This window comes from Astyanax mexicanus, chromosome 18 (genome assembly GCF_023375975.1).
Source record: "Astyanax mexicanus isolate ESR-SI-001 chromosome 18, AstMex3_surface, whole genome shotgun sequence".
Lineage (NCBI taxonomy): Eukaryota > Metazoa > Chordata > Actinopteri > Characiformes > Acestrorhamphidae > Astyanax > Astyanax mexicanus.
Genome location: NC_064425.1, coordinates 7,903,088 through 7,926,509, shown reverse-complemented (window position 1 = coordinate 7,926,509; position 23,422 = coordinate 7,903,088). Strand labels below are relative to the sequence as shown.

The 23,422-nt window shown below is 42.6% G+C and overlaps 1 protein-coding gene across 3 annotated transcripts in view; it reads left to right on the top strand.

Annotated features, from left to right (window-relative positions):
* LOC103041663 (limbic system associated membrane protein) overlaps nt 1-23,422 on the top strand; it is a 1,356,419-nt gene that overhangs the window by 1,325,534 nt on the left and 7,463 nt on the right. For 2 of the 3 annotated variants that reach the window (XM_049467007.1, XM_022669050.2), the window contains 3 exons: nt 9,417-9,548; nt 20,158-20,278; nt 23,180-23,328. In XM_049467007.1, the coding sequence (XP_049322964.1) occupies nt 9,417-9,548; nt 20,158-20,278; nt 23,180-23,328 (402 nt within the window). The remainder of the gene's footprint in view (nt 1-9,416; nt 9,549-20,157; nt 20,279-23,179; nt 23,329-23,422) is intronic. The other variant, XM_022669057.2, reaches the window with a different exon arrangement.

The following is a 23,422-nucleotide window of genomic DNA, read 5'->3' as shown; positions in this document are numbered from 1 at the left end:
GATCAGTTCCTGCATTAGTCCGTTCATTTAGTCACTCTGTTCTTTCATTCATTAAGTTATTTACTTCTTTATTGATTTACTCATTCTCTTCTATTTGATCATTTATTTTTTATATCAATTCCTTTATTGAACCACTCAGTGTCTTTTATTTGTTTTTCTCTTTTGTCAATTCATTAAGTGATCTACTGATCTACACGTCTTTTATGTGTTGATCAGTTTCATTTCATAGTTCATTCATTCATTCATTCATTCATTTGTTTGGTTATTTACTTATTCCTCTGTGTTCGTAATCAGATAAATTAATTCCTTTCTTTATTTCTTAGTTATTTGTCAGTTGACATACTGATGCGTGTGTGTGTGTGTGTGTGTGTGTGTAGAGGGGGTTGTTTGTCTAGAGGGGGTTGTTTTGAGTTAGTGATTGTGTTCCGGTTCCTCTCCAGCGTTTTTAAATCACCTGATGAGTGTTTCAGCTTCATCCTGCTGAGCCCCCCCCCCCATCACCTCCATCATCCACCGCCCCCCACCACCCGCCGGTGGAGGAGTGCGCAGAGACGGAGAGTGATACGGAGTGTGTGTAATTAGTGGAGCCACTGCCTGACCACGTGAAGCCCAGCCTGAACATTCCCTCTGACACGCCACACACCCATCCCAGATATTGGAAATAATGAGCACTGCAGTGTGTGTGTGTGTGTGTGTGTGTGTGTGTAGACAGCTGTCACTTGCAGACCACTCAATCCAGCCTAAAGCTGAGCTGCGAGGAAACAGACAGCCAATCAGATCCGAGAACTGGGTGCTTTATATCCACAGGCAAATGGACCTAAATGGTTCACCTGGGGGGTTTGAGATGTGGGTGGAGCAGAGGGGAGGTTGTTGGTGTGTCACTGGCATCTCACACGCTCTCTGAGGTACATTTATAGAGAAAAAGTGCTTAAAACTTAGCAACAGTATTCATATTCTGTAACAATTTTATTACTGAACTACAGGGGTTGGACAATGAAACTGAAACACCTGGTTTTAGACCACAATAATTTATTGTGGTGACGGACAGTTCTGGTGGAAACAGGAGAGTTGAGGTGCACATTGAATTCTGTGTGATTTGATCAGCCGTGGTGTTATGTTTTTTGGATACAATCCGGGTTAGCACCCGAACATCCCTTTCAGACAGCTTCCTCTTACAGCGTCCACAGTTAATCCTGTTGGATGTGGTTGATCCTTCTTGGTGGTATGCTGACATTACCCTGGATACCGTGGATCTTTATGCATCACAAAGACTTGCTGTCTTGGTCACAGATGCGCCAGCAAGACGTGCACCAACAATTTGTCCTCTTTTGAACTCTGGTATGTCACCCATAATGTTGTGTGCTTTGCAATATTTTGAGTAAAACTGTGCTCTTACTCTGCTAACTGAACCTTCACACTCTGCTCTTACTGGTGCAATGTGCAGTTAATGAAGATTGACCACCAGGCTGCTCCAATTTAGCCATGAAACCTCCCACACTAAAATGACAGGTGTTTCAGTTTCATTGTCCAAACCCCTGTAGAAATGTTTGTTATCTGTACTTTACTGGAGCTATATTTTTAAAATTTCACACAATTATCTGAACTTTATACTTTTTACATTTAAAAAAATAGCCTTGTTATTCCTATGCATTTCATTTCATTTCAGCTTATGTTCATTCCGGCTTCTCATCGTTCAATAAAACCCCTATCCAGATAAATCTCTCCATCCAGATCTGAGTGATGTGATCTGATTGTGATTGGATGTAGAGAAGTATAAACATATACCATTCTGACACCCTATTGGTTTATACTGTGATCCATCACACCCGTCCCGCCCCCCTCCCCCCCACACTCCAGCAAAAACATAGCAGACGTATGTAGTATAGGATGAATATGTTTTTTTTTTCCTCACACATTTTCACTAAGTAGTCATTATGCACTGATTTTTTTGACCTGAAAGAGGAACTGAAAACAAAAACGAAGAAAAAACACACCTAAACAGTCTAGGGTTCTAAGGGTTAAGGCAGCAAAAGGGAGTCGAATAGAGCCATTGAGAATGGATAAAGATGGGAGTGTAGTGGTGAGGTAATCTGAGATCTACTACCATCACCTTTCCTACCAGTCTCTTTCCTACCATCCATTGTGCACCAGTCACAGCGGCCAATGCTTCACTGTAGAACCGTTCAGTTCAGCTCCATCAGCTCGGAGAACTCTCTCTCTTTCATGCCAGTGGAGTTCTGAAGAGTTCTGGTGATGAATCAGCATGTGGCATGTCAGCAGCAGAGATGAATGGAGATCAGGGTGCTGGTGTTTGTCTGTGAGACAGTGCCATGTCTGGGCTGGTGAGTAATCTGCCGTTGGGTCAGTAGTTTGTCAAACTGAAGGGAAACACAGATATGTGCTGTTATTTATGACGGCTGCTATACTGCCCCCTCTGGCGCGGGAGGAGAGGCAGATTTGACGTCTCTTCGCTTGGCTCTCGGCCCGGTTCAAATCTCTGGACTCCAGCAGTCCGGAGTCTGGACTTACAGTATGCGGTGTTCACTGCCAAGTCTGCAGGCTGTAGAGCTGGTGGTTAATAAAATTGCTAATGAGGGGGCACACTTATGAAGACCCCTTCTGGATATCAGCTTGACTGCAAAGGGTAACTCCCTCAGTGATCCTAATGAACAGTTGGGTCCCAGAACATTTTTATTTATTTTTTTATTATTTTCATTGAGTGGCCAGAAGGGGCCAGTGAAGATCTTGTTTGGAGTGGCACACCAAAACCAAAAGCCTGAAACTGAGTTTTAGTTCTAATTAGAGTTATATTGTGTTGATGAAGTTTACAGGCTGGTTTATAACTATGATGTTCGCAAACTATGTACTTGAGATAATGTAGAGACACCCATGATAAAATTGTAGGTATCAATTTATTAGAGGATGGTCCTAATAGATGCCTTATGGATTCATATATAAATGTGTATTAAATGCAACTAAACTAAAGATGGCAACACCCTTGCTTCGATTTAGGCATCCTTACTAGTGTTGCTTAACGCACCTTGTAATCTGGTGTGCCTTATGTATAAAAATAGACCAGAAAAAATAAAACTTAAATTGATAGTGCACCTTATAATCCGGTGCACTTCATGTATGAGCATAGACCAGAAAATAGAAGTTCATTAATAGTTCGCCTTATAATTTGGTGCGCCTTATAGTCTGAAAAATACAGTCCTTTTTTTTGATGGGTTGTGTCTTGCTGTTGCCGCTCCAGTGCACCTGTTGTCACTTTGATTGGTGAAGTTGGTTCACAATCCTAAATGGGCAGATTGATTTCCTTAATTTGTTTTACTGTGGTGATTAAGAATTTCGGAACCACTTTAAAATAAGACTACCTTTATAAAGGGTTTATAAATGGTTTACAATTAGTTTATTAATGGTTACTAATTAGGTTGTAAATGCCTTACAAATCATTTATAATCAGTTATAACACATACGTAGAAAGGGCAACAATATATAGATGGCTGTGGGTTCACTATTTGGCAAACAACAGGTCATTGTTGCCCTTTCTACGCATGTGTTATAACTGATTATTAATGATTTTTAAGGCATTTACAACCTAATTAGTAACCATTAATAAACCATTTATAAACCCTTTATAAAGATAGTCTTATTTTAAAGTGGTACCAGAATTTTCTTGAATATGTTGTGTAATGTAGAAAGACTGTAGAACGACAGTGTATTATGTATTATGTACACTGGTTGTATGTTGCTGTTTTCTTGTTTAAGTTTGTAAGAAGCTCAAAATACAGCTTTTCTTGCTAAAGAGCACAAAGAAACGAGCGCAGAAAGCAAAGAATGAGAGTTCCACTACATTAGAAATTGTATTAGTTTATTTTTGCATCTGAAGAAAATTGTACTCAACGTGAACTGGCTGTAAGTAAGTTTATTTGCATTATGCATTGTCACTGTAGGTTGGGAATAATAAGCCTCGGGGTGTAATATAAGCAGCAGTATATGTCGGGGGTAAAGCAGCAGAGCAATTAGGCTGGTGTGTTGTAGTGAATAACATAAGAGCTGTGAGGAGCTATACAGTCACAGCTGTGGTGTTATTCACTACCGCACACCACCTCCGGAGCTCTGCTGCAGAAACACACCACACACCCACACCACACACACACCTTTCTCCTGATGCTGAGCGATTGTGTTTCCCTGTGGGCTTCTCTCAGACAGCGTCTCCGGACTCAGATCTTTAAAGCTCCAGTGCGGCTGTACTTTATGGGCTGCTGAATGACTCAGTCTTAATCAGACTCTTTCAGCCAGGCTGAATCCTTTCTCCATCCAGCTCCACTGTGGGGCTTAGGAGGCTTTAGTGCTGAAGCAGAGGACCTCTGAAAAAAGGGCTTTAACCCCAACACACACTCAACTGATTCATCAGAATAATAACTTACAGGGGTTGGACAATGAAACTGAAACACCTGGTTTTAGACCACAATAATTTATTGTCTCGACGGACAGTTCTGGTGGAAACAGGAGAGTTGAGGTGCACATTGAATTCTGCCGTGATTTGATCAGCCGTGGTTTTATGTTTTTTGGATACAATCCGGGTTAGCACCCGAACATCCCTTTCAGACAGCTTCCTCTTACAGCGTCCACAGTTAATCCTGTTGGATGTGGTTCATTTCTTGGTGGTATGCTGGATACCGAGGCTCTTGATGCATCACAAAGACTTGCTGTCTGTCTTGGTCACAGATGCGCCAGCAAGACGTGCACCAACAATTTGTCCTCTTTTGATCTCTGGTATGTCACCCATTATGTTGTGTGCATTGCAATATTTTGAGCAAGACTGTGCTGCTAATTGTTACCCTGCTAATTGAATCTTCACTCTCTGCTCTTACTGGTGCAATGTGCAATTAGTGAAGATTGGGCACCAGGCTGCTCCAATTTAGCCATGAAACCTCCCACACTAAAACGACGATGGTGTTTCAGTTTTATTGTCCAACCCCTGTACATCTGAAGTTGGTAAGATTTCATTTTTACCGATTTATTTCAGATTTATCTTCATCCTATTTAGCTAGACAAATTGTCCCTCCCATCCAGCTGCTGCTCAGCTTCATATCCCCCATCAGTAGTGACGCTACAACACAAGGAGGGTGATAAACTAGCACGTGTATCCTTCGATACATGTAAAGTCAGCCACCACCTCTTTTTAAACTGCTTGGAGGAAAACGCAGTGACTCGGTTCTGATACATCAGCTCACAGACGCAGCCTTGTGCTGATCGACATCACCCTTTAGGAGTGATGAGGGGAAAGAGCACCATCTACCCACCCAGAGAAAGAGAGCAAGGCAAGCAATTGTGCTCTCTCAGGGCTCTGGCAGCTGATGACAAGTTGCATGACCTGGATTCGAACAAGCGATCTCTCGATCATAGTGGCAACGCTTTTTAAACTGCTGAACCACTCTTTGCCCACAATGTGAATGCGACCTTTAACAGCAATAATTATGCCATTAATAGTCTTCAATGCATTTCACTGCTGCAGAGTAAATCTTCCAGTGTATATAATATCAGAACATCAGATGCTGATATCAGAGCTGAATTTCAAGAGAATTGTGGGTCATGTGACAAGACAATGACCCTAAGCACACTAGTGATTCTACCAATGAATGGCTAAAAAATATAGAATAAAGTGAATGTTTTTTTTTTTTGAATGTGAAAGTCAAAGTCCTGACCTTCTTTGGCAAAATAGTTTTTTGTTTTTTTTTTACTATTTTTGTTAACATTTTTGTTGTCACCCTTTGTACTTTTACCCTTTCAGATTTTTAACTGTTTTTAAAGAAAAAAAAATGGAATTATTTAAAAAAATGAAGCAAACTTCGACTTTCTATGTACTGAAACTTGTGCAACTAAATACATGAAAGTTGTATAATTATTGAGGGAACACATTTTATAATTATAAATAAATGTTGACTTAAATAAATACATGTTTAAGTGTTTAAGTGTAGTCTGATTTCAGCTAATCTCTTTATCCAGCAGAGATTTGTTTAGTAATGTGCTTAAATCCTAAAATGTTCACAGCTTAAAGTAAAAGTAAAAGTTCCCTGTTTAAAGTGAAGTGCTGCATTGAAAATAATATATGTATTAATCTGCAGATTTTTTAATAAAAAGGTGGATTTCAAATGGTACTATGGTGATATTTTATTAATAATCTGTGTCAGTTTCACTGGTGTGTTATTGGTAAATAAGCAGTCACTGTGAAAGTTCCACTACTCTGTAGTGTGTGTGAATCATTATTTTACTCTGGAGGTTCACAGTTCTTTCCTCTGTTACTGATTTAAAGCCAGCGCTGCTCCTTTCTCTGTTAGTGAGAGACTGTAAAACCAGTCTGATCTCAGATCAGCACAGACGCAGCCGCTGTCCACCCACTTCACATTACCCACCATGCCTTTGGTGAGTCAGAGAGAATGACAGCTCCTAATGGCCAGTTCTAATTAAGACAGATCCTCAGAGAACCATCACACACCTACACACTCCCAGAGCACACACACACACACCCAGAGCACAAACACTCCCAGAAGATGCTTTCAGATTACACAGAGTGTCCTACACACACACACACACGCACACACACACACATATATATAAAACACACACACACACACACATATATAAAACACAAACACACACAAGCACATACAAACACAACCACATAAACACAAACACACATAAACCCACACACATATAAACATAAACACATATAAACACAGTCAAATATATAAAACACACACATACACAAACACGCATAAACACACACATATATAAAACAAACACAACAAACACACATAAACACACACACATAAACACAATCAAATATATAAAACACATACATACACATAAACACACACATATACACACACATAAACATGAACACATATAAACACAATCAATTATATAAAATACATACACATAAACACACTCATAAACACACACATACAAAAACACGTAGAAACAAACACATATAAAACACACACAAACAAACACACATAAACACAAACACATATACACACATATAAACATGAACACATATAAACACAATCAATTATATAAAATACATACACATAAACACACTCATAAACACACACATACAAAAACACGTAGAAACAAACTCATATATAAAACACACACAAACAAACACACACAAACACAAACACATATACACACACATATAAACATAAACACACATAAACACAATCAAATATATTAAACACATACATACACATAAACACACACACAAAAGCACAGATAAACACATACACATATACACAAACACGTATAAACACAAACACATAAAGCACACAACAACAAACATGTACACACATATAAACACAAAAACACACACATACACATACATAAACACGTATAAACACACACACACACAAACACAAGCACATATAAACACATATATAAATACAAACACATATATAAAATACACAAAAACACAGATAAACATACACAAACACAAACACTTATAAACACCCATATATAAAGCACACACATACAAACATACAAATATGTTTATGAAAACACATACAAAAGCACACATAAACACACACATATACACAAACACAAACATATACACACATATATAAACACACACACAAAAAATAAACACGCACACACACAAATACCAGATACTAATAATAAAGGGGATAATAAAGAGCAGCCCTGTGTATGTGTGTATTAGTGTGTATTAGTGTGTATTAGTGTGTGTGTGTGTGTGTGTGTGCTCTCATTAGATGTGGGAATGTGTTATTTACAGGCCTAATTATCAGCTTATACCTGCTGTTCTGGCGTCCGTCCACACAAACGTATCTCTACAGGCTGGACTGGCTTTAAAGGAGGCTCCCAGATGCTGCCACATGAATTATTTCCATACAGCCCACTTCTCTTTCTGCAGCGGCCAGTTTATCTGAAGGGCTTTTATTATTTCCTGTCAGATTTGCTGGAACAGATTTGATTACGCTGCTGGAGCGGCAGAATAATCCCATCTAGAGACTGGAACTCTGACCGCTCTGGTCTGAGGAGACGACCCCCAGTGATTCCTGGCGAGAGTTGACTTTAACAGTGGACTCGGAGGATTTGGGGGGCTTGAGTTTCATCTGAGGGACCAGTCGGGGCTTCTGAAACTGAGCCGCGGCCTCCTGTTTCTGTATTGGGGTGGATTTAACCAGTCAGAAACCACTCCACTGGGAGACCCTCTGAGTACACTGGGGAAAAGGGAGGTTTGGGGGGGGTTGCCAGTCATAAATATGTAATTAAGCAATAATAATACATGAGAGGGAGGGAATGCTATAACATGTAATATGACACGTTATAGCACGAACCTCGAGTGTATTATTGCGATTATAGCACAGTTCCATTATCGCTGTTTGTTGAAAGATTTTAACTAAAAAAAAAAAAGGATAAGAAAATAAAATCTGTTTGGATATAAACATTAATATTTTTCTAATGTTTTAAATGTTCATTCTTTATCTTAGTTCTATTATTCATTTTATCATTTCTTATCATCCTTAAGATTTTACTTTACTTTTACTATTATCTTTTTACTTATTTTAGATTTTTTATAGTGGAGTCTAAATTTAGATTTATGTATCAATTTGGTATTTTATGGTATTTTAGAATTTTCTGTTTAACATATATATATTATTTATATGTATATTAAATGTTGTTTTAAATTAAATTAGTACTTCTTTTATTTTTATTTATTATTTTTTACTATTTTATTTCTTATTATTTCAAATTTATTATTAAATGTTTTCAATCCCTTTGATGCTGTAAATGCTCAGCAACATTGTAAATAAGGGTCACCCTCAATGTTTTTTTCCATGTGAAAATAAAGATTGATTAATTAATTGATTGATTGATTAATAAACACTGCATCGTTGCTTAGGTTACAGTGCATTACCGGCTGATAACGGTACTCATAAAACGCCTCTCAGCCAATCACGTTGCAGGGGTCAGAACTAACTGTTGTATAATATTGGATAATTTTCCTCAATAAATAAATGATTAAGTATAATATTTTGGTGAATTGAGGACTGTTAAATGCCTACAAAACTGAAACTTTGGAAATCTTTCATCCATTTGACACTTACTATTATGCATTACTCAACTCGATAATCAGTAATTCATGGCAGCCTCACTCACAAGATAACACCTCACAACTTATAGAGGTGTGGGAGTCCAAGTCATTCCCTGATGTAGCAATTCATAATCAGTTGAAATGGAAAGTGTTTAATTAAGGTGGTGGAAATGATAAAGATGGAAATAAAGATGCCAGTACTAGAGGTCATAATAACAATGATGGTATTATTAATAGTGATGATGAAGATGATGATTGAGATGATAATAAAGATGTTGTGTTTGTGTCTCTACAGCAGAAACTCTGGAGGTGGGCGAGTATTTGGAGATTTCTGGAATCATGCGTACTCAGGCCGGACGCTACGAATGCAAAGCCAGCAACGACGTAGCAGCTCCCGACGTCAAATACGTCAACGTCATCGTCAACTGTGAGTATCTGACAGATACCAAATCATAACTAATAACCCCCTTCAGATACAAACAAAATACATTCATTATTACAACAGCTGATTAATGGGCCTATCCACAGCTAACGCATTATCTCATGATAACATTCAGACACCAATCAAACGTTTGAGACCAGCTATAATTAATTTTTTTTATTATTATTTTAATTGCACATTTTTTAAGAGCACATATCATGTCAAATGATGAACTTCACTAAGCTGTGAACAGTGTTTTACGATATAAAAAAAACATAACTAGTATATTGAGCATAGTATATTATGGTAATGGCCCAAATCACTTGTGTCAACACTGCGGTTGCTAAGTATAATATGGGAATCAGCCTGAGCTGCATGTGCAAACTCTCCAGTTGGGCTGAGTATAATACAGGAATCAGCCCGAGCCATTTATTGATGGGTTCAATATGGTAATTGGCTGAGCAACATGTGCTAACATCCCAGTTGCTGAGTATAATACGGGAATCAGCCCTAGCTGCATGTACCAACAACCTAGTTACCAAGTACACTATGGGAATTGGGCCAAACTGCTTGTGCCAACCATCTGATTGCTGAGTCAAGTATGGGAATTGGCCCAAACCATTGTGCCAACACGATGGTTACAAAGTATACTTTGGGAAATGGCCCTAGCAGCTTGTGCCAACAACTCATTAAGTATAATATAAAAATTTTCAGCTTGTGCCAAAACCCCGGTTGCTGAGTATAATATGGGAATTGGCCCAAACTGCTTGTGCCAACCCTCCAGTGGACCTATAATATAGAAATCAGCCTGTACCAAAAGTGCCAACACCGCTGTTGCTGAGTATAATATGGAAATTGGCCAAAACATATTCCAGTTGCAGAGTATAATATGGGAATTGGCCTGAGTGTCACGCCTGGCCCTGTTTCCTGTCTGTCCTCGTGCCTGTGTTGTCCCACGTGACCCGTGCCCCTGTGTTCTGCCTGTGATTTTCCATTACCTCATGTCTCATTTGTAGCTCCGCCCCTTCCCCAGGTGTTTCTAATTCTAGTGTTTCGTGTTTCCTTAAATAGCCCTCGTCTACCACTTTGTGGCCGTCGGTCTTTGCACTGTCTCCTGTCGTTTGTCTTCCCGTGTTCTCAGTGTTTCTCTCAGTGTTTCTCTCAGTGTTTCTCTCAGTGTTTCTCTCAGTGTTTCTCTCAGTGTCTATCTTAGTTAAATCCTTGTAATTATCCTTGCCCTGTCTAGCTTTAGTTATTAGTTTATTTCTTTGTTTATCTACTCCCGCTTTGTTTGTTAGTATTATCTATCTAGTTTAGTTCCTTATTGTTTTCCTCGTTTGTTTTTGTCAGCCTCCCTATTTGTTTGTAGTATATATTTATCTTCCTGTTTATTCTGTTATTTTCTAGTTCCCTGTGTTTTCCCTAGTTTATTCCCTTGCCCTGTTTTAATTTATCCTGCCTAGTTTTATAGTCTCCCCGTTTGTTTATCTTTAGTCTCTCTCTCTTGTTTATTCCTAGTTTATTTTTCCAGCGTTTGTTTAGTTTTATGTTCTCTAGCCTCCCTCGTTTGTTTAGTTATTTTGTTGTTACGTGTTTACTTCTCTCTTTGTTTAATAAACTCACCTTACCTGCATTTACGTCCGCCTCCTCGTCTCTCTGCCTGGGTCAACCCTGACAAAAAGACCGACCACATGGATGTAGCAGAGTGGTATGCTGCTCGGAAGGCGGACCTGGAGTTTCTCCGCCTCCTCGCCGAGCAAATCCGGGGAGACGAACCGCTCCCGGCGCCTTTCCTTGGGTTGGAGCACGTCAGCCCTGCTGCAGTGGCGCCCGCCGAGACCCACGAGGGGAGCCCGTGGACTGGCTCCAGGATGGCGATCCGCCATGCTCCATTCGGGACTCCGGCGTTGGAATCCCCGAGGCCCCAAGGACGCCGCAGGCCTCGGGGCAGACGTTTTAAGGGGTCCCGCCAGCCGGAGGAGGAGCCCGTTTCCGGGGAGGATTTTCTTGGGGGGGCGCTAGGGCTGTGTGCGGTCAGCCTCGATCCTCGCCCCGACGAGGACGGGGGTGGCATGGATGCAGGCTGTGAGGAGTCCTATTCCTGGGACTACTCCGATCTCCTCACACCTGCATCCAGTGAGGAGGAGTTTGAGGACTGCCCTCCTGCACCAGCCCGCCAGCCGCTACCTCTTTCCGCGGTGGCTGCCGATCCGCGCCCTGTGTTTTTCGCGGTGGCAGCCGAGCCGCGGCCCGGGATTTCCACGGTGGCAGTGGAACCGCGCTCCAAGACCCCCTGCGCGGCGAGCCAGCCGCGGTCAAAGACTTTCCCCGCGCTCCTCACACCAGACTCTGCACGAGAGAGTAGGAATCCAGTCCGGGTTTTTACTTCACCCGCAGCTTCGGGCTCCAGTGCTGCAGCGGATCTCTTCGTGCCACGCCCCGTGAAGCACGCGTCTGAAACGCTGCACCCCTTGATACAAGCGGCGGCCGCGCCGCTCTCCGAGACTTTAGCGGCGGCCACGCCTCTCTCCCAGACTGCAGCGGCGGCAGCGCCGCTCTCCGCGATTTCAGCGGCGGCCGCGCCACGCTCACAGACTGCAGCGGCGGCAGCGCTGCTCTCCGGGATTTCAGCGGCGGCCGCGCCGCTCTCCGAGATTTCAGCGGCGGCCGCGCCGCTCCCCGAGACTTCAGCGGCGGCCGCGCCGCGCTCACAGACTGCAGCGGCGGCAGCGCCGCTCTCCGAGATTTCAGCGGCGGCCGCGCCGCTCTCCGAGATTTCAGCGGCGGCCGCGCCGCTCCCCGAGACTTCAGCGGCGGCCGCGCCGCGCTCACAGACTGCAGCGGCGGCAGCGCCGCTCTCCGAGTTTTCAGCGGCGGCCGCGCTGCTCTCCCAAGCACCAGCAGTCCCAGCTGCTCCAGTTCAAGCACCAGCAGTCCCAGCTGCTCCAGTTCAAGCACCAGCAGTCCCAGCTGCTCCAGTTCAAGCACCAGCAGTCCCAGCTGCTCCAGCTCAAGCACCAGCAGTCCCAGCTGCTCCAGCTCAAGCACCAGCAGTCCCAGCTGCTCCAGCTCAAGCACCAGCAGTCCCAGCTGCTCCAGTTCAAGCACCAGCAGTCCCAGCTGCTCCAGTTCAAGCACCAGCAGTCCCAGCTGCTCCAGTTCAAGCACCAGCAGTCCCAGCTGCTCCAGCTCAAGCACCAGCAGTCCCAGCTGCTCCAGCTCAAGCACCAGCAGTCCCAGCTGCTCCAGTTCAAGCACCAGCAGTCCCAGCTGCTCCAGTTCAAGCACCAGCAGTCCCAGCTGCTCCAGCTCAAGCACCAGCAGTCCCAGCTGCTCCAGTTCAAGCACCAGCAGTCCCAGCTGCTCCAGCTCAAGCCCCAGCAGTCCCAGCTGCTCCAGCTCCAGCAACAGCAGTCCCAGCTGCTCCAGCTCCAGCAACAGCAGTCCCAGCTGCTCCAGCTCCAGCAACAGCAGTCCCAGCTGCTCCAGCTCCAGCAACAGCAGTCCCAGCTGCTCCAGCTCCAGCAACAGCAGTCCCAGCTGCTCCAGCTCCAGCAGCTCCCAGAACTATGTTTGGGCCCAGGCCCCGTATTTCCAGGCCTGCTCCTAGGCCTCTTGACTTTGCCCCCAGTTATGTGCCCAGGCTATCCCCACAGACTTTTGCCGGTCCTGGGCACCCACCTGTGTTTTTGGTTCCCCTGTCTCTCCCTGTCCTGGTCCCTGTATCTGTGTTCGTGCCTGTTCCTGTCCCCTGTGGTTTTACTGTTCCTGTCCCAGTCACTGTGTTTGTTTCCGTCCCCGTCAATGTTCTTGTCCCTGTTCCCATGTCCGGTCCCGTCCAGTCTCTGTCTCATGTCCAGTCTCAGTCACCTGTCCAGTTCCCCGTCCAGTCTCAGTCACCTGTCCAGTTCCCCGTCCAGTCTCAGTCACCTGTCCAGTTCCCCGTCCAGTCTCGGTCACCTGTCCAGTTCCCCGTCCAGTCTCAGTCACCTGTCCAGTTCCCCGTCCAGTCTCAGTCACCTGTCCAGTTCCCCGTCCAGTCTCAGTCTCCTGTCCAGTTCCCTGTCCAGTCTCCATCTCCTGTCCAGTTCCCTGTCTAGTCTTCCGTTCGGTCTCCTGTTTTCCCCGGCCTCTCCCTGCCGCCAGCCCCCGGGGTTTGTTTTTACGCGCCTCGGGAGCTGCGCGTTTAGGGGGAGGTTTCTGTCACGCCTGGCCCTGTTTCCTGTCTGTCCTCGTGCCTGTGTTGTCCCACGTGACCCGTGCCCCTGTGTTCTGCCTGTGATTTTCCATTACCTCATGTCTCATTTGTAGCTCCGCCCCTTCCCCAGGTGTTTCTAATTCTAGTGTTTCGTGTTTCCTTAAATAGCCCTCGTCTACCACTTTGTGGCCGTCGGTCTTTGCACTGTCTCCTGTCGTTTGTCTTCCCGTGTTCTCAGTGTTTCTCTCAGTGTTTCTCTCAGTGTTTCTCTCAGTGTTTCTCTCAGTGTTTCTCTCAGTGTCTATCTTAGTTAAATCCTTGTAATTATCCTTGCCCTGTCTAGCTTTAGTTATTAGTTTATTTCTTTGTTTATCTACTCCCGCTTTGTTTGTTAGTATTATCTATCTAGTTTAGTTCCTTATTGTTTTCCTCGTTTGTTTTTGTCAGCCTCCCTATTTGTTTGTAGTATATATTTATCTTCCTGTTTATTCTGTTATTTTCTAGTTCCCTGTGTTTTCCCTAGTTTATTCCCTTGCCCTGTTTTAATTTATCCTGCCTAGTTTTATAGTCTCCCCGTTTGTTTATCTTTAGTCTCTCTCTCTTGTTTATTCCTAGTTTATTTTTCCAGCGTTTGTTTAGTTTTATGTTCTCTAGCCTCCCTCGTTTGTTTAGTTATTTTGTTGTTACGTGTTTACTTCTCTCTTTGTTTAATAAACTCACCTTACCTGCATTTACGTCCGCCTCCTCGTCTCTCTGCCTGGGTCTAAATCCTGACACTGAGATGCATCTGCCAACACCCCAGTTGTTGAATATAATATTGGAATTGGACCAAATTGCTTGTGCCAACACCAGAGTTACCAAGTATACTATGGGAATTGGATCAGCCTTTCTTTGTCATTTTTTTTTCTCATGTTTTGACATTCCTGGCCTGAACTGAAGGCCATACGCCACTGTTCCACTATCTATTATTCTATTCTATAGAATAGACTCTACTATTCTATAGAAGAGCGTGCACACTACGAGAGCAAACAGGAACTGAAGCTACACCAGACTGCGCTTTTTACTCCATTTTAACTGCAGCTACGCTGTAAGAGCAACAGCAAACGCGCTTTTCAGCACGCTTTTTCGGACAAGGCTGAGCGATTCTCACTTGAGCGGGGCGTGGCAAACCCCCTCATTCACACATTCTCTGTCTACACACCTCAGGGGCATTACTCACGCTTTAAAAGACAGTCTGGTGGAGCTGATTTCCTATATCGCCCGCACCTGCGCGCAAATTCAGACTCCTATGTCGTCACTCACACTCGCCGAGGCGTCAGCCGAAGGCGTCAGCTGTTGTGTGAAGACCCTCTCGTGTGAAGACCTAACTCGGGTAAAGACCTGCGAGTCTACCTGCGCGAGTTCACCGAGCAAGGCCACTGACAAGGCAGCCCGTCCTACTGCCTCACAAAATGTGCTCCCATCACATTCCTGTCATCTCCGGTACGCACAGAAGGCGTAAAAACACACATAGGTGCCAGGACCATACTAACCTGCGTCCTCTTAAGCAAGCCACACCAACTACTACCTCATTCTCTGTTGGGCTGTGGAACTGCCAGTCGGCGGTTAATAAAGCAGAATCGCCTCTTATGCAAATCATCTCTCACTACAACTACTGGCTCTGACTGAAACCTGGATTAAACCTGAAAACACTGCTACTCCGGCGGCACTTTCAAATAATTATTCCTTTACCCATACTTCTCGTCTCTCAGGACGAGGAGGTGGAACTGGCCTATTGCTCGCGAATGGCTTAAAATACACTCCACTATTACCTGCAAACTCATACAACTCGTTCGAGTATCATGCCACACTGGTTAATACTCCATCAAAACTTACTGTCGTTGTCATCTACCGTCCTCCTGGACAAATGGGCGAGTTCACACATGAACTTGACATGCTACTGTCTTCTATCCCCGAGCAAGTTTGCCCCATGCTCATTCTAGGGGATATGAACATCCATCATGACAGTAATAGCTTCACAGACTTCTCATCCCTCATGCAGTCTTTCGATCTGGAGCAGGTCCCCAGCCCCCCAACACATAAAGCTGGCAAACAACTAGACCTGATCTTCACTCGTAACTGTGACACCGACTCTCTAACTGTCACTCCTCTACACCTCTCAGACCACTTCTTCATGCAACTCAACGTTCGCATTTCGAAAAAACCCACAGCTACTCCTACTATGGTCTCGTTCCGCCGAAATCTTCGAGATCTCCCAGCAGACCAGTACTCCTCGCTGGTGACTGACAATATGCCTCCATTAGGCTCATTTTCATCACTCAATGTTAATGATGCCACTGATACTCTTTGCTCCACATTAAGCTCCTGTTTGGACGACCTCTGTCCTCAAACATCTCGAGCCATTAAACCAAGCAAACCGCAGCCATGGCTCAAAAATGACACGCTCAGGGAACTACGCTCCAAACTCAGAGCTGCTGAAAGAAAATGGCAAAAAAAGCAAAACCAGACAGACCTAAAAAACTACCAACTGCTCCTGGCTTCTTTTTCAGCCAGCCTCACTGCTGCTAAAGCTGAATTCTATCACAAAAAAATCAGCTCCCTCACAGACTCCCGGAAACTATTTGCTACATTCAAAACACTACTCAACCCTCCACCTCCTCCTCAGGCTACCTGCCTTACGGCTGAAGCTCTTGCCTCATTCTTTACTGGGAAAGTGGCAGCTATCAGCAGACAGTTTACTGATGCGGCATGTAGCAGTCCTACATCATGCTCTGCTGCCCGGTATCCCTCTACCGAAGTCGTCGCTTTCTCCTCGTTCGCTCCTCTCACTGAGAACGAGACACTGGCTCTCCTAACGCGTAGCCGTCCTACTACGTGTCCACTTGACCCGATTCCTTCAGACCTTCTGCAAACCATTGCACCTGCAATCATTCCGGCTATTACTCACACGATCAATGCCTCTTTAACATCTGGTGTGTTCCTGACTGCTTTTAAACAAGCACAGGTCACACCACTGCTTAAAAAGCCTTCTCTCAACCCCGCCCAGGTTGATAATTACAGACCGGTCTCACTACTGCCTTTTCTTTCTAAAACATTAGAAAGAGCAGCTCTCCATCAAGTCTCTGGCTTCCTCACCCAAAATGACCTCCTGGACCAGAACCAATCTGGTTTCAAGAAAGGGCACTCTACTGAGACGGCTCTGTTGTCTGTGACAGAAGCGTTAAAAACTGCTAGAGCTGCAGGACAGTCCTCAGTGCTCATTCTGCTGGACCTCTTGGCTGCTTTCGACACAGTCAACCATGACTTCCTCCTAACTATACTCTTGAACATGGGGATCTCAGACAATGCGCTGTCATGGTTCAGATCGTACCTCACTGGGCGCTCGTTCAGGGTGTCATGGCAAGGACGGCTGTCCCCAGCCCACTCGTTACCCACTGGGGTTCCCCAGGGTTCGGTACTGGGACCTCTTCTCTTCTCAATATACACCACCTCTCTAGGTCGGGTTATCCGCTCACATGGTTTTTCCTACCACTGCTTTGCTGACGACAAAGACTGAACTTCTGGTCATACCAGCAAAACCTTCTATTCAACACAACTTTGCCATAACCATCGACTCTCTCTCTCTCTCACCGACAAAGGTTGCTAGGAACCTGGGTGTCATGGTTGATGACCAGCTTCTCTTCACGCACCATGTGGCCTCAGTTGCTCGATCCTGCCGCTTTGCGCTTTACAACATCGGAAAAATTCGACCGTTTCTGACGCAACAGGCCACCCAACTCCTGGTACAAGCTGTGGTAATCTCACGCCTCGACTACTGCAATGCCGTACTAACTGGCCTCCCGGCCTGCGTAGTAAAACCACTACAGATGATTCAGAATGCAGCAGCACGTTTGGTCTTCAACCAACCAAAACGGGCACATGTCACCCCGCTGCTCATTGAGCTCCACTGGCTACCGGTTGCTGCTCGCATCAAATTCAAAGTGCTTACAATCGCCTACAAGGTGATGAGAGAACAGGCTCCTTCCTACCTGCACTCGCTCCTGAAGGCTTACGCTACCTCCCGGCCGCTGCGCTCCTCCAATGAACGTCGCCTCGCTTTACCAAACACTCACACAAAGCAATCCAGACTGTTCTCATACAGAGTTCCCCAATGGTGGAACAAACTACCTTCCACTACCAGATCAGGAGAATCTCTCGCTATCTTTAATAAACTCCTGAAGACAGAGCTCTTCAAAGAGCACTTACTCTCCTAACACCTCTAACAAACTAACTAATTCTAACCTCATCTCCTTCTTCCTCCTCTCTACTCCTCTATCCCATTATTTCCCTCTGACCTCCTTAAGGCCCTATCTATAGATGCTTTATTTTTAACTTCTATTATTTTTGTACTTAACCTCTTCTATTATTTGCATATCAATATTGTAAGTCGCTTTGGACAAAAGCGTCTGCCAAATGTAATGTAATGTAATGTACTATACAATTCTGTTGCTATTCTATTGCTTTGGATAACTGCTATAGATCTTAACAATTTAGAAAGCTTAACCTTTAGTGGCCCTACTGCCCAACACTGTGTTCCTTTTGCAAACTCAAATAATCTCTCTCTCTCTCATATTTGTGAGCCGTACCTGTGCAAATACTGTCCGAGCCGATGCTACCCAGCAGCCCGCTGACCTTTCTCTCTGCGCTGAGGCCGACTTGTTCTGTTTCAGTCCGCCTCCTGCCCGCTCTCTTTAGCCTCGCTGCCAGCTGCTCATGATGACTTCCATTTGCGCCCTTTAAATCTGCCTCTGGTAGTCATTTCTACCCACTGTGAGGACTGAAAGTGCAGCATTATGAAGAATGTGCAGGGCTGAAGCGTCTCACTTGATAGTAATTCTAACAGGGGGCTGAAGAGTCTTGGTAGCTTAATGTTCTCATTGATTTTAAAGCCCTCGAATTCTACATTTTACATGTTTGTATGGGTTTATGTGGCAAAAACAGTCATCAATCATTTTTATCAAGAACATTTTAACCTATTTTTATCCTTTAGCATTAAATAGCCTGTTTCTGTTACTGTACCTTTAAGATACAGTACCAGGCATTTTATTGTTTTAAAATGTTATGCATTGTAGATTAATACTAAATGCATCAAAACTGTTAATAAGAATATGTTTTATATTTTAGATTCTTCAAAGTAGCACCCCTTGCTACATGGAATTCAGGCTTTCAGTTAACAGCTGTGCTAAAATCGTCAAGAGTTTATTACTTGAATTTCTTGTCTCTTAATGTTAATGTTTGAGAGCATCAGTTGTACAGATGTGAAGAGGTAGAGTTACAGGTATACAGTGAATAGCTCTATTTGAGTATTTGAGTTCTAATCCATATTATGAGAGAAGCAAGAACTACTCAACCAAGTAAAGAAAAAAATATTTTAAGAAATGAAGGTCAGTCAATCTGAGACATTTCAAGAACTTTGAAGGTATCCTCTAGTGCAGTCAAAAATAGAATTAAAAACATTATGATGGAACTGGCACTCATCAGGACCGCCGCAGTAAAAAAGAGCAAGAGTTAACACTGTTGTACAGGATAAGTTCATCAGAGTTACCAGCCTCAGAAACCACAGATAAACAGCTTAACCGCAGATAAGAGCACCTAAATGTTGTTTATTTTTTAACACTTTTAATTGTGACATGATTCCTTATGTGTTTCTTAATAGTCTGGATTACATATGTATTAATTTACAATGTAGAAGACATGTTACGTGTTTGAAACAGTCCGTTTATGCACTTGGTAACAGTGTTAGCCCTCCTGTTATGTTATGGGTGAAATTGACCCGTTTTAAAGTTTGAAGATCTATTAAGTATTTTTTTGTATGAAACTTCTTCTACTTTCCTTAATTAATGTAATTAACATATAATATGAAAATGGTTAATCTTACATATTTGTAACCACCCCCTGCAAAAACTAAAACTGAAACTAAATTGCAATGTTATATTCAAATGTTATGTAAAACTGTTATGTTATGTGTTTTGTATGTCGGTCTATCAAAAGTAGCGAAAAGTAGCGAAACATTAAAAAAAGGTTAAATATGTTTGTTTTTTTTTATAAAAAAAACAAATGAATTATCTTAATTTAACCATTAGCTGTTAGAGATAAGGAACACCAATACACTATATATTGCTAAAATAATTAGTAGTGGAGTTAGTAATGAAATTTGTACACTGTTTGTTAGGATTTGTTCCCCTGGTTTTAGACATCTTTTGGATAATTAAACATTCACTCTTAAACAACACTCTTGCTGTTGCTGACAAATGAACATATCAGGAGGGTTAAATTACTGTATGAAAAAAAACAATTTGATTTTATAATATGCGTTTTAGCTTTGCTGAATTTTTCGTTCTAACTATCTCTCTTTTTCTCATCCTCTCTCCTTCACAGATCCACCTTTCATTAAGGGTGCTAAAAGCTCGGAGACGCAGGTGGGGCGGATGGGTGTTCTACAGTGTGATGCCACTGCTGTGCCCAAACCAGAGTTCGAGTGGTACCGAGACGACAAGAGGTACTGCTGATAAATACCAATACCACAGAATTATACTGTATATACAGTATTTACCATGTCATCAATATATACTTACCACAGATGTTCATAGACTTCAGTGGAAGTTTAGTTTTTACAGTTACTAAGTAAGTACATACACTTGCTGTAAATACTGAAAGTATTATATTAAAAACAAACTTTAATATCAGACAAAGATAACCTGGGTAAAAAAAATGTCCTCTAAAACAGATGAGAAAACAAACTAATCGATCATCTATCAGTGTGAAAAAGGTTACAAGGTCATTTCTAAAGCTTTGGGACTCCAAAGCTTGTGGGGCTATTATTCACTAATGGAGAAAACATGAAACACTGGTGAACCTTCCCAGGAGTGACCAGCCGACCGAAATTACTCCAAAAGGGCATGGACAACTCATCCAGGAGGTCACAAATGAACCCAGAACAACATCCAATCTAAAGAACTGCAGGTCTCACTTGCTGTAATAGATGGAAGCAGGAATTCTGCTGTTTACCAGACAATCCTGAAGCAGAATATCCGGCCATCTGTTAGTGACCTCAAGCTCAGGGGTACTTGGGTTCTGCAGCAGGACAATGACCCAGAGCACACAAGCAAGTCCACCTCTGAATGGCTTTGGAGTGGCCTAGTCAAAGTCTGATTGAGAGGCTGTGGATGATCTTAAACAAGCTGTTCAGATTGATAGATGGATGGATGGATGGATGGATGGATGGATGGATGGATGGATGGATGGATGGATGGATGGGAGGGAGGGTGGATGGATGGATGGATGGATGGATGGATGGGTGGGTGGGTGGATGGATGGATGGATGGATGGATGGATGGATGGATGGTAACAAAGAGTGTAACAAAATTCCTCCACAGAGATGTAAAACACTTGTTGCCAGTTATCAGTAAAGCTTGTTTGCAGTTGTTAAAACCAAGAGTGGCACAAACGAGTCATTAGGTTTAGGGGGCAATAACACTTTTTTCACACAGGGCTAGATTGGTTTGGATATTTTTTTTTTCCTTTAATAAATAAAATTATTGTTTAAAAAGAGCTTTTTACTGTATATTCACTCAGGTAATCTTTGTCTGATACTAAAGTTTGTTTGATAATCGGAATGACTAATGAGAAATGAGAAATGAAAAAAAACGGGCTGTGAATGTAAAAACGAGGAGGAAGTATATAGGCTTACCATTGAAACGAAGACACTTACCATTCAAGTGCACTTAGCATAGAGATAAATACCCTCACCACAGAGAGAAACACACTTACAGAACATAAAGAGATGAATGCGCTCATCATAGATAATCTTCTTCTCTGTCTGTCTCTTAATTACCGTTCACATCTTAATTACAGTGATGTTTTTAACACACATCGTACAAATGTGTTTTCCTAGCGACGGTTCTTTTCGCTGTCGGTTCTGCCGCTTATAAACAGAGCTGTAGTTTTCAGACCTGTTCCTTTATGTTCTCCAGCTTTACAGCCAGGAGAGTGACCTGTTGATCTGAAAAAAAACTCATAGACCCCTCTTTATTTAATATTAAAGACTTTTAATATTAAAGCTATACAGCAACACATGAAGAATTATTTAGTGAACAAAAAATTAAGAAAGCACTTCAGTTTCTGAATCAGTTTCTCTGATTTTGCTATTTATAGGTAAATGTGATTAAAATGAACATTTGTTGTTTTATTCTATAAACTACAGACAACATTTCTCCCAAATTCCAAATAAAAATATTGTAATTTAGAGCATTTTTTGCAGAAAATTAGAAATTGCTGAAATAAAAAAAAACTCAAATAATGCAAAGAAAACAAATACAAAAAAGACCTCAAAGGAGTTCAGAAATTAATATTTGGTGGAATAACCCTGGTTTCTAATCACAGTTTTGTGCATCTTGGCATGTTCTCCTCCACCAGTCTTTCAGACCTCAAATAATGCAAAGAAAACAAGTTCATACTCATAAAGTTTTAAGAGTTCAAAAATCAACATTTGGTGGAATAACCCTGGTTTCTAATCACAGTTTTCATACATCTTGGCTCCATCCATCTTCCTCTTTATTATATTCCAGAGTTTTTCAATTTGGTCAAATCAAAGAGACTTATTTTTAAGTGCTCTCTTTTTTTCCAGAGCTGTATGTTTTATACTTTAGATTCTTCTAAAAAGCACATGTATTTTTGAGGACAAGTCTGCACAATCTATTGTGCTGCTGGATTTAGGGTGTGTCCTGTGTCTTTGCATAGCAAAAATAAGCGCATCTGCATAGCTAAAATAAAATTGTGCAGCTGACTGTTAACTGTTGACAGGGTTTTAATCAGTCAGTGGCGTACCTGTTTTTCCCACAGCCAAGATAGGCACACGCCAGATATTTACCTGAACACACCTCACTTCCAGACCACCACACCAAACCATCAGTGTAGATTTATTCCTAAACTCTGATGCTATTTTATCAGCGTAGGCGCAAGTCATGAAAATAGATTGCTCACAGTGTGTAGATAGCAAGATAGCAATTTCAAAAAAACATTAACCTTATTCTTCTTAACTGTTCTTTATTAGAAGTTCTTTATCTTCTTATGGTCATTGTCTTGGTACATGACCCATGTTCTCTTGTAATTCATTAATTGAATTCATTGTTCCATCGGTGATGGCAAACCATCCTAGACCGGAAGCAGCAAAACAGCCTGAACCATGATACTACCACCACCATGTTTCACAGATGGGATGAATGTTTTATGATCGTTATACAGTGGACAACAGGAACAGACATGTACTCTAAATAAATAATGAATATGAATAATAGAAATAAAATGAACAATAATGTTTTCTCTCTCTCTCTCTCTCTCTCTTTCTCTCTCTCTGTCTCTCTCTCTCTTTCTCTCTCTCTCTCTCTCTCTCTCTCTCTAGGCTGTCTAATATGCAGGGCGTCAGTATTCAGATCATCGGCACTCGTACTCTCTTGCTGGTGGCGAACGTTACAGAAGAAGATTATGGAAACTACACCTGCATGGCCACCAACCGACTGGGAACACACAACGCTAGCGTCTTTCTTTACAGTGAGTAATCATGAACACACACACACACACACATACACAAAAACACACAAAGGAAAGGTTAGGTTCAGAATAAAGTAAGCATAAATTATTATAA